The sequence below is a fragment of the Pseudorasbora parva genome, chromosome 22, assembly GCF_024679245.1.
Source record: "Pseudorasbora parva isolate DD20220531a chromosome 22, ASM2467924v1, whole genome shotgun sequence".
NCBI classification, from domain to species: Eukaryota; Metazoa; Chordata; class Actinopteri; order Cypriniformes; family Gobionidae; genus Pseudorasbora; species Pseudorasbora parva.
This window is the reverse complement of record NC_090193.1, coordinates 5,745,182-5,757,403: the sequence shown is the minus strand read 5'-3', so window position 1 is coordinate 5,757,403 and position 12,222 is coordinate 5,745,182. Positions and strand designations below refer to the sequence as shown.

The 12,222-nt window shown below is 37.9% G+C and overlaps 1 protein-coding gene across 4 annotated transcripts in view; it reads left to right on the top strand.

Annotated features, from left to right (window-relative positions):
• The window catches only part of srpk1b (SRSF protein kinase 1b), an 81,735-nt gene that overhangs the window by 42,552 nt on the left and 26,961 nt on the right, over positions 1-12,222 (top strand). For all 4 annotated transcript variants that reach the window (XM_067430780.1, XM_067430779.1, XM_067430778.1 and 1 more), the window contains one exon: positions 6,295-6,410. In XM_067430780.1, the coding sequence (XP_067286881.1) occupies positions 6,295-6,410 (116 nt within the window). The remainder of the gene's footprint in view (positions 1-6,294; positions 6,411-12,222) is intronic.

Here is a 12,222-nt window from a genome sequence, read left to right as displayed (position 1 = left end):
GTATATTAATCAGAAAATAATCTATAAACAAAACAAGTGAAAAATAAGCAACTATGCATAATTATTTATATTCGTAGAGACTAAATTGCACCTTTATCACCCCAAAGAACCGCTGAAGAGCCATACAGGGGCTTAACAGATTCTGTATTTGGTAACGGTGATATATAGCAGAAGCAAAAGTAGTACAAGGCACTCGATGGGTGTATTGAAAAAGTTAAAAAGCCTTTATTTTTTCATGGCATAAACATTTAAAAATTGGTGACAGGCACACCAACGCGTTGCGGCTTTACATGCCTTCGTCAGGGTGTGTACATGACGAAGGCATGTTTTTATTAGTGTGGACATGGTCTCAAAGTTCAGTATTTTACTGAACATAAGAACTATTATGGTACATGGTACCGTATCAAGGATGATAAAGACTAACAATAAACATATATAGTTCTAAAAATCATTCTCAATATTAAAGAAAAGCAGAGTTCACACCACAGCGATAACAAAAAAAGGCACAGAAAAGCAATATTGTTGAATGATTTTATCCAATCAGAATCCATCCTTCTGTAATAAACTTGAGTATTTAAAGCTGTGTACACGATTTGAATAAACAGAATATCGTCTGCTGGTAGACACTAAAATAACAGTTATTGTGCTTGGTGTGAATGGGCCTTTATTCTATGCCCCATGGTAAATCAAGACCTGTCAATCTGAGCGATCATTCCAATCCAAGCAACGCCCTCTGTAACACAGTGTTCGATTGGTCTCTACACATTTTCCCTACCCACTTTACCCACCCACCACACCTGAGATCAAGTTTTCATTGGTTGAATTTTCAAAACACTGCATCATAATCCCAACGCAATCCGATCCTGGACATCTTATAGCTTTAGCCAAGCAGCATGTCCTGTCAATCTGTGAAGCTTTTCTTAAGATCTTCACATCATGTTATATTGCGTGTGGGCTTTAAATCGTGACATCCTGCTCGTGTTTTATTCTATCAAATTGCAATCATTTTATGAGATTGGCCAAATTAGTGACTACCGATCAAGTCATAGAATCCGATTTATCTGTGGCCAATCGATAGGGTATCCTAGGTGTTTTAAAATATCTTCAGAAGTCTAAGATACCTGCAAATACCCTGGACTAATAACCGGAAACTTAGTTACAATAAAATCAAAAATGGACAATATGTAATGTTTATGGAATAATGCATATTAATATTAAATATTTTAAAGGTTTTTATCTGCACTTTTTTATTTATTTATCAGTCTGCTTCAACATCTGCTCTGAGCCTGGAGCGTGTGTGTGTGTGTGTGTGTGTGTGTGTGTGTGTATACATACATACATACAGCTCTCCCCTTTGACCAGCGTAGCGTTCATGCATACCTCCACTAATTAACTCCCACTAGCACAGCCTCTAATTATCTGAGATCTGGCTAAATTAATTATTTTCTGGTGTAACACCCACCATGTTTTAGCCCTTAGCACACAACTACACATCGTTTTGGACTAATAACATGTTCATTAGAATACATGTACTGTTTTCTAGCTAATTGCAAAGTTTGCTTGCTTCAATGAAATACTAATCAAGTGACGAGCAGAATCCCCGGGATCTGAAGTAGATGTTTGCTGTGTATTTGTCATTGGTAGCACCTTCGTTATTGAAATACTCATTGACGCACGGAGCGCAAAATTGATTCAGTTGGCAAGCAGACAGAGATAACCGTTTCTCAATTAAACAATTTCATGTTTATGAGAAGAATCTGTGATATGTGATGTTGCCTGGGATTTGTTGGGGAAAAGCTCCTGGGATTTGTGGGAAAAGATTTTCTCTGCTGTCAGGCTGTTCTGATTAACTACATTTATTATTCATAATTCTTGCACATTTTTATTTCCCAACCTGTTTGGTTAGACCAAATCTTGGTGTATCGCTTGCCATTTTAAAACTAACAGAGACTAAGTTGATGTTGGATCTTCACCGCATTTAATCCGGTGCTTTAGACATTTTTTTCGCATTGTTCAGAAGTCATATCGAGAGTTCAGAAAGTGTCCTTGTAAAGGCTTATGCTATTTTGGACTTGTTTCAAGTCTCAGTTGAGAGCCCCGTTTAGGATGCAGAAAATTGCCAATTGCTTGAGAGAGATTACGCTACGCAGCGAGGCTAGCTCATCAGCGGGAACGGCACAAAGCTGCGCATCTAATCGCTTTAATGCCCACTGCTGGGCCCAGTAGAAATAACACTGCAAGAAGCATGATATTGAAAAGGTCAACAAGATATTAATATAAAATGCAGGTAGAATTCATGAATCTCAAGTCTAGGATTAAAACAATCAGGTTGGCAAAATTGTATAGTGTCTGGTCTTGTAGTGCCGCTCTGAATCTTGGCACAAGATTGACCCACATACCATGACACGGTGACAGGATATATGCGATTAAGATGCTCAGTGCATTTAAACACGTTCAAATGTACTTTGCCTGTTTTTAATTGCAATAAAAAGACGAAGGAATTGTAGTATGTTTAAAATATATATTTTTTTATTATATACAGGTCCTTCTTAAAAAATGTGCATATTGTGATAAAGTTCATTATTTTCCATAATGTAATGATAAAAATTAAACTTTCATATATTTTAGATTCATCGCACACCAACTGAAATATTTCAGGTCTTTTATTGTTTTAATACTGATGATTTTGGCACACAGCTCATGAAAACTCAAAAAATTAGCATATCATGAAAAGGTTCTCTAAGCGAGCTGTTAACCTAATCATCTGAATCAACTAATTAACTCTAAACACCTGCAAAAGATTCCTGAGGCTTTTAAAAACTCCCAGCCTGGTTCATTACTCAAAACCACAATCATGGGTAAGACTGCCGACCTGACTGCTGTCCAGAAGGCCATCATTGACACCCTCAAGTGAGAGTGTAAGACACAGAAAGAAATTTCTGAACGAATAGGCTGTTCCCAGAGTGCTGTATCAAGGCACCTCAGTGGGACGTCTGTGGGAAGGAAAAAGTGTGGCAAAAAACGCTGCACAACGAGAAGAGGTGACCGGACCCTGATGAAGATTGTGGAGAAGGACTGATTCCAGACCTTGGGGGACCTGCGGAAGCAGTGGACTGAGTCTGGAGTAGAAACATCCAGAGCCACCGTGCACAGGCGTGTGCAGGAAATGGGATACAGGTGCCGCATTCCCCAGGTCAAGCCACTTTTGGGCTACAGAGAAGCAGCACTGGACTGTTGCTCAGTGGTCCAAAGTACTTTTTTCGGATGAAAGCAAATTTTGCATGTCATTCGGAAATCAAGGTGCCAGAGTCTGGAGGAAGACTGGGGAGAAGGAAATGCCAAAATGCCTGAAGTCCAGTCTCAAGTACCCACAGTCAGTGATGGTCTGGGGTGCCATGTCAGCTGCTGGTGCTGGTCCACTGTGTTTTATCAAGGGCAGGGTCAATGCAGCTAGCTATCAGGAGATTTTGGAGCACTTCATGCTTCCATCTGCTGAAAAGCTTTATGGAGATGAAGATTTTGTTTTTCAGCACGACCTGGCACCTGCTCACAGTGCCAAAACCACTGGTAAATGGTTTACTGACCATGGTATTACTGTGCTCAATTGGCCTGCCAACTCTCCTGACCTGAACCCCATAGAGAATCTGTGGGATATTGGGAAGAGAAAGTTGAGAGACGCAAGACCCAACACTCTGGATGAGCTTAAGGCCGCTATCGAAGCATCCTGGGCCTCCATAACACCTCAGCAGTGCCACAGGCTGATCGCCTCCATGCCACGCCGCACTGAAGCAGTCATTTCTGCAAAAGGATTCCCCACCAAGTATTGAGTGCATAACTGAACATAATTATTTGAAGGTTGACTTTTTTTGTATTAAAAACACTTTTCTTTTATTGGTCGGATGAAATATGCTAATTTTTTGAGACAGGAATTTTGGGTTTTCATGAGCTGTGTGCCAAAATCATCAGTATTAAAACAATAAAAGACCTGAAATATTTCAGTTGGTGTGCAATGAATCTAAAATATATGAAAGTTTCATTTTTATCATTGCATTATGGAAAATAATGAACTTTATCACAATATGCAAATTTTTTGCGAAGGACCTGTATAAAGTTTGTCATATTTGTACTTGTCTTTTAAAATGTCCAAAATCCACTAGAACATTTATATATTTTGTTTACTTCAGTACTTGCATTCTCCCAAATAGTAGTAGCAGTAGCAGCATTCTGTTACTCAATTTCTGCCTGCTGTGTGTAACAAAATCATGTAATGCATCACTGATAATATGTTTATGTATATAGTTTTTTTTTTTATTATTTTTTTTTTTTAATTTGGCTCCGAATGTAATTTCTAATGTTCTGCCCTTTTCTGGTAAGTTTTTCCATACTTACAATATACAAGCAGGCCATTTGTATTCCTCCATACCAATAAATGTACATAGTTACCATTTACAAACCTAGACCAGTATGCCTATCAATGTTTTTGAATGACCTATTTCTTTCTGATGTTCTGACCAGTTGTAAAGTTATGAAAGACATCATCCATGTGTAATAAAATTGTACTTTATTCTTTAGATAAATGGACATTTTATTTTACATATATGAAGATCCAGTAGCTTTTACATACACATATCTCCCACATGTAAATTAACTGTATCAACTATAATACTGATCTGCCCACATTGACACTATATGATAAATTAAAATAAGCTGATAACATCACCGTTTTCTCCAATATTGTCCTGTTTAACACAGTGAAGCTGCTTTGGAACAATCGGTATTGTAAAAGCGCTAAATAAAGCTGACTTGACATGTCCCAGTCTTGCTATTGCTTGAGTCTTTCGAACTTCGTCTGTAGTAAAATGCAGAAATTACGACCAGGATCCCTTCTGGTATTTTTTTTAATCCACTCTCCATGTAATCCCTTATCCTCCGGAAAACGGTGAAAGGTTTGTCCTCTGTTGGATTTTTTCCTGAGTGACGAAGTGCAGTGAAACAGAACGCTGCTACTGATTAGTACTGTATCGGAGTCCAGCTTCCGGGTTTGTGTACCCCTCAACTGCGTTAGAGTTTTCAAAATGGCCGCCAGGTGAATAAGGCGAATATCGATCTAGCTCACTGCAGTGTGAACAAGTGTCTCAAAGTAGCCACTGAGCAAACGCAGAGAGTAGCATTATAACAACTTTTAACACAATGAAATTTGTGTAATATGATAAAACAGTGCTGTGCTACCCCACATATGCATGAGCAGAAGAACTAGTCTGCGGCAGAATAAAACCTCAGCGAAATCCAGCCGTCATCAAGCTACACATTTGAATTGAATAAGCGACTTCTAAAAATTACATATTTTGGCTTTAAAGCAGTATTTCATACATTCTATTGCTATATGCTTAACTCTTTCCTTGCCAGTATTAATAAAAGAATTGTCAGCCACGGCCAGGGTTTTTGATCATTTTCACAAAAATGTAATAGCCAATAAAATATTTTGTTGTATTAATATCTAAGCATGCAATATATCAAAAGAAAAAGCAGCCCTTCTTCTTAAAAAAAAAAAAAGTTTTATTCTAGCTTAATGTATACCTTTTTTTTATCAACACTTGAATATGGGTAAGTTTCATTTTTTAAAAAAGCAACATTTTGAATGAAAAGCTGTTAAATAGATGGTTCTCTTAAACATTAAAATGATCATCCTCATGCTTCTGTGAAAAAGAAATTAATCGAGTGTACGAGTGACACTTTCATTGTATATTTTCAAATTATTATTCTTTTGTGTTCCACATGAGAAAGAAAAGTTTATTTAAAAAGTGATGACAGAATTTTCATTTTCATGTGAACTATCCCTTTAAGTTTGCTGCAGCACACTCAAAAAGACTGACTGCTTTATGATCTCGCTTAGCTTGACGCCTCTTAAAATTTCCTTCACGACTCCCGCTGAGCTATAGTGAACCAGAGAAGACAAACTCTAACTCTGCAATATCCTCACAGTCCCTTCGGTTTGCACCTGCACTGATTTATAGGTTTCATAAATGTCTGACCCTCACACTGCAGAAGCCCCTGTGGACATCCATGGATTATATGGTACAATAGCAAAATAATGGTGGTATTAAATTGCAAACCTCACAAGGGATTTTCAATTATCGGCAATAACAACATTTTAAAGGCATTGGACAGTATTTGGCTGCCTTCCCGTATCTAGTGCATCTAGATTGAGATGTGTGAGGACGTTTGGCTGGAGGTGGTGGTTGCTACTCAACCGTTGTTGCATCTGTTTTCTAACGATAAGCTTTCGTTCTCCAGGCCTGATCCCCACCCGAGGGGAGCCACGCAGCAGCCTGACTCACTGCAGGAGCAAGATGAAGAGATCTTGGGTTCAGATGATGAAGAGCAAGAGGACCCGAACGATTACTGCAAAGGTAGGAGTCCTGTGCTCATAGTACTGGGAGATTTATGTGTACAGTGAAAGCATATCATATGCATGCATTCATTGTTTCCCATAGGATTTAGTGAGACTGGTGGGTGGACCTCCTTCCCTATGGGGGGGAATTTTTACATTTTAAAGTTAAAGGGTTTGTTCACCCAAAAATGAAATTGATGTCATTAATGACTCGCCCTAATGTCGTTCCACACCCGTAAGACCTCCGTTCATCTTCAGACACAGTTTAAAATATTTTATATTCTGTCCGAGAGCGTATGCAAGTGTATGCACACTATACTGTCCATGTCCAGAAAGGGAATAAAAACATCATCAAAGTAGTCCATGTGTGACATCAGTTAGTTCATTAGAATCTCTTGAAGCATCGAAAATACATTTTGGTTCAAAAATCACAAAAACTACGACTTTATTCAGCATCGTCTTCTCTTCTGTGTTTGTATTGAATCCTCAAATAAAGATTCGAACGGTTTTGAATCCAGGAATCAATCCACTGATTCATGACCCTTTAATCTTTATTTGAGGTTTGAAAACAAACAGGGAAAAAAGACAATGCTGAATAAAGTCACAGTTTTTGTGATTTTTGGACCAAAATGTATTTCAGTGGATTGATTCATGATTTGGATCGCGTGTCAAACTGCTAAAATCACGTGACATTGGCAATCCGAATTATGAATCGATTAATTGATTCATAACCGTTCTAATCTTTATTTGAGGATTCAATACAAACACGGAAGAGAAGACAATGCTGAATAAAGTCGTAGTTTTTGTGATTTTTGGACCAAAATGTATTTTCGATGCTCCAAGAGACTCTAATTAACCCACTGATGTCACACATGGACTACTTTGATGATGTTTTTATTCCCTTTCTGGACATGGACAGTATAGTGTGCATACACTTGCATTCGCTCTCGGACTGAACAGGGCTCTACATAACGCCCATTTTGGGCGCATTTACGCCTAAAAATTACTGCGTGCGACTGTGAAAAAATATTTAGGCGCACCGGTGCGAGTGACCCGATCTATTCTCATGAATGGATGAGTAATACAATCGGAATAAAAACTACAACACGGAGTGAATCAACACTGAGAAACTGATAGGCTACGTTTCCTACTTCAATCAACTGCTTTTCATGCCTTCAGTCAGCAGAAGTGCAAAAACGTGTGCGACAGACTACACTTCAAACAACGATTGTTTACAAAGTGAAACGTGTGTGACGACGCAGCCATGCGCACTTTACCAGACGCCTCGCGCTGTTTATTTACAGCCAAATCAAAATTAACTGGAAATACCACATTTGGATTATCATAAACAAGCTCAGAAATTAGCGGATGCTTGGGGCATAAATGCCATCAAACAATAATGTATTAATAATACATTTAAAAAGCCTTTGAGTTAATTTTTATCACTCATGCTGTTTAAAAAAAAATACTAAATGTATATAATGAGCAAGTATATCATGAAGATTTTTTCCAAACCGGGTTTTTGTCTTATTCTGAATCACTGTACACACAAAATAAGTTATTCCCGCTGCGGATTAGCACAATATCTGCGTGACTCACCACAAACAGAGAGAAGTAGATCCGGCTGCAATGTTCTTCCGCGAGGCTCATGCGGTTCTGTTTATGAAGCGCTAGAGTGCCAAAAGTTACGGCTTGCTGTTGCTCAAGTATTGGCATGATTGCATCTGTGATACTGATCTCGTACAAAAATCTAATAGACAAGTTGATATTGAGTAACAACGTTTTAGCCACAGCACTGTCTATTTGTGAAAATCAAAGCCTCACCAGAACTGATTCGCATCCCCAAGCGATTCGATTCAAATGAATCTTGTGTTTTGAACTATTGACTGAATGACTTGCCGCCACCTACTGGCGGTTTTATTTTCATATTTATACTTTGCATGGACTTTTTATTTAAAATATTAAACTTTTAAAGTTTAATTTGTACATATTTCATATTTCTAAATTCAAAAACTTATATGTAAAACATTCATACAACATTAACCCATGCATTAATGCATTAAATGCATAGGTGTTTGATTGTATGAAGTCCAGTTCTGCTGTGTGTGTGTGTGTGTGTGTGTGTGTGTGTGTGTGTGTGTGTGTGTGTGTGTGTGTGTGTGTGTGTGTGTGTGTGTGTGTGTGTGTGTGTGTGTGTGTGTGTGTGTGTGTGTGTGTGTGTGTGTGTGTGTGTGTGTGTGTGTGTGTGTGATTGTGCTGTACTCTCAGAAGTTAATGATAATATTATGTCAGAATTATGTTGAATTTAAGAAATTGACAGATGATGGATACATTTAATAAGATTAGAAAACATTGCTCTTATAATGGTAAAAAATGACCCTGGACATTAAAGGACAAATATCGTCCAGTAATGGGAAAGTTATAATTGGAATGTGTTTGATGGATTAGAATGTGCTCCTACATTTTTGACTGTGCTCCTAATTTTTTTTAATTAGGAGCACAAGTGCTCCTCAAGAAAAAAGTTAGCGTAGAGCCCTGCTGAATATAAAATATCTTAAACTGTGATCTGAAGATGAACGGAGGTCTTACGGGTGTGGAACGACATTAGGGCGAGTCATTAATGACAAATTTAATTTTTGGGTCAACTAACCCTTTAAGCATTTTCAAATCTAAGCCGCCAAACTGACATCACTGGAAGTAACTTTTCAGGTTTTGATTAAAGGTTACAGCGACAAACAATTAATTTTTTCTTCTGTGTATTAACTTGCATGGATTAATTGTTCACCTTCACTTGTTCACCATCACTAAGATCAGTAATATGTGCTAAAAAAGTAAAACGGATCCATTTTGATTTCATGAGGACTTTAAATTAGTCTGATTGTAATTTCAACAACGGTAATTCTGGATTGCCCCCACCAAACATTAAATATGAGATAAGTAAATCTGAACACTGAGCGCCAATGAGTGCGGGTGAACCGTGTTTCTTCTGGCTGTGCATCTTTTATGGCATCTACCACTGCAACACAGTTCTCTCTGAGACCTCCTCTCCTTACCTCTTACCTTACCCCTCTCTTTTTTGGCCATACATGTGTTTGTGTAAAATTTTAGGGTCATTATTAAAGGGGTGGTTCCATGTTTTTTTTTCTAGGCTTGGTTGTGTTTATGCGGCGCAGTATAATTCTTAATACTTAACTTCTTAATCCGCACCGGATCGTGGGCGGGGCGTCTGACGCAAGTGGGCGTGTCTCTACTTATAATTACTTTTGTTTTATACAAACTGTTCAATCAACTATCACAAACTATGCATCATTTGAAAGCTAAAACACTCAAGATTCATGTTCTGAACTCGTTTTTGCAATAAATACACCAGAGAGGAAAGGGTTAAATTAAATGCTAAAGCAGTGGCTATTTAAACATTAGCATAATGAACGCGGTACTCATCTTTCATCTCCTGACGTCAGCAGGGGTTCAGATCAGATCGGACGAATCCACGAAACAACAGCATACATGTCTGTGTAAGAGTCCACTCTTCAAAATGCATCCCACTTTTAATCCAAAACAACGAAAAAATAAGGGGAAAAAACTAAAAATCCTCCGTTGTTTGCATAAGCGTTTTGTGTTAAGAGTAATCAATCATGTCCATTTTCAATGAAATAGCGATTGTAAGCCTTATTTTGACAATCTCCCCTGTACTGTGGACTGTTCCGGTTATATTAAACCCTCCCAGGTCTCTCTCCTTCAATCAAAAGCTGACTAGGACACATAAATAGAAAGGGAGCGCGTCACTGGGTGATACATCTGTCAGTCAAACTCGCCGGTCCTTAGTTGGATAAGCCAGTCAATGCCTAGCCAATGCATAGCCAGCATAGATTTGATTGATGGATGTAGTAACGAATCAAAAGACAATATTTTGCGTAGTTTCTGTAAGAGATGTCGTAAGAAGCATTGGTGAATACCTCATGCTTACTTAGCTGTTACTTAGCGTCGTCTCCACAGTTTTCATTCATCGTATCCAGCGCCTGCCAGTGTAAGCACACATACTTACACACAACGCGCAGACTAAATAAGAGACTGTTTTTATCAACTAAATGAGTTTTTTTTACACTTGTAAATTCTGTAAATAGTTGTTTTAGTTATCAGGGACTGCAAATGCATTATAATTAGCAGTTTATTGCAGATTTATTTGAATAAAAACTACTCTTTACTATTACACAAATGTTCTAATATAATTGGACTTTATTGAAAGGACGCCCAGTCTTTTTTGACATAAAAGCTTACAGAAGCTACATTTTTGAGAGAATCGTCCTCAAATTTTAATCAAAGCATGATCAGACATTCAGTTTTATATTTAGGTTATTTTCAGGGCATAAAAATTAAAATCTAATATTTTTTTCCATAAGGGAATAATAAAAAAATAAAAACGTGAGTCACTTACATGCATATTTCCCCTTGTTTTAATCTGTCCCTATACTATTTGAGTTATTATGACTTTTGGGTAACATAATTTAAAGTGTCTAGTTTAAAATAAGACCACATTTATGGATATAGACCATAGGGTTTAAGAGCTGCAGACATTTTTATTTGGGGTATGTCATTTTTTTATTTATTTCTCAGCACAGGGCGAGGGTTAAGAGGTTAAAGTCTTAATACTTTTTTTTTTTTTTTTTTAATGCTGTATTTTTCTTATAGTTGACCTTTATTCCACAGCGCTGTCTTCACTGTCCTCTGAGCGGCTCGTTTGCTTCCTACTTCTAAGAAGCCCATCCCTCCGAAAAAACGCAATGGTCTTAGATTGGTTAGATGGCCAAATGTAGTTTATGTATTTTTATTGGCTGAAGTGCCAAGCACAGGTTGCTGGAAACGCCACGCCCCTTCCCATTACGGGCAGAAGTCTCATCTGCGGAGACTAGCAAGGGTTTATGATGTCACCAACCCAGGAAGAAGCTCGTTGTAGTCCAAACCGGCCGTTTTTGTAGGCAATACACTGCCATAACTTTAAAAGACAATATCTCCGTTTGCATTGAACTTTCAGCGCTGTAACTTTGCAGATACTGTTTATCCTCAAGCAGCAAAATTACACACTAACTAAAGTTATAAAAGTGAAATCACATGCAACCACCCCTTTAAACTCTGGTGGCTCAAATTAGATTATGGCGGGCCGCCACAGTCTATGTAATTAATTGGAAACAGTATTGTAAATCTGTATTATTTTGTTGGGGACACACTTGGCTATAAGAACTGTACGATTAATCAAAAATAAATGGCACAATATGGTTAATTGCAATTATTAAATCACAAAGGTTTAATCTAATATATGCGCTGCACATTTTAAATTGAAGTGCAGCACTTATCTTTTTCCACGCGAGCATCTCATGATTCAGTGTTTTTAGTGGCTCGGAGCGGCTCAATTCCCAGTAATTGCTGCTGCACAGTGCACAAAGACCCTTTTGGGCCGCTTATAAACACATTCACCAACCATTTCACCAGATTTGTAATGAGAAGCATTTCTAAACCTGTTGTCTGCAAATTAAAAACTTTCCTGTGGTTATCAGCCAACCTGTTTAACGTTTGAAATCTAGGAAATTAAGACGTACATATTAGTATTGTAACTAAATCGAAAAAAGTAAAATTATTAGGTTTTTTTATTACATTCTAGATTTTTTTTTTACAAAGTTAAGCTTCCAAAGGCATAGACTGAACACGCGCTGTGAATGTATATGGCGCGGTCGCTATTACCTCAGCTCTCATGACGAGAGCTCATTCAGCTCATTCTTCACGATGAATGTAATCTGACTCCTGCAGCGTTTGTGCCGTGACACTCGATCGGCTCA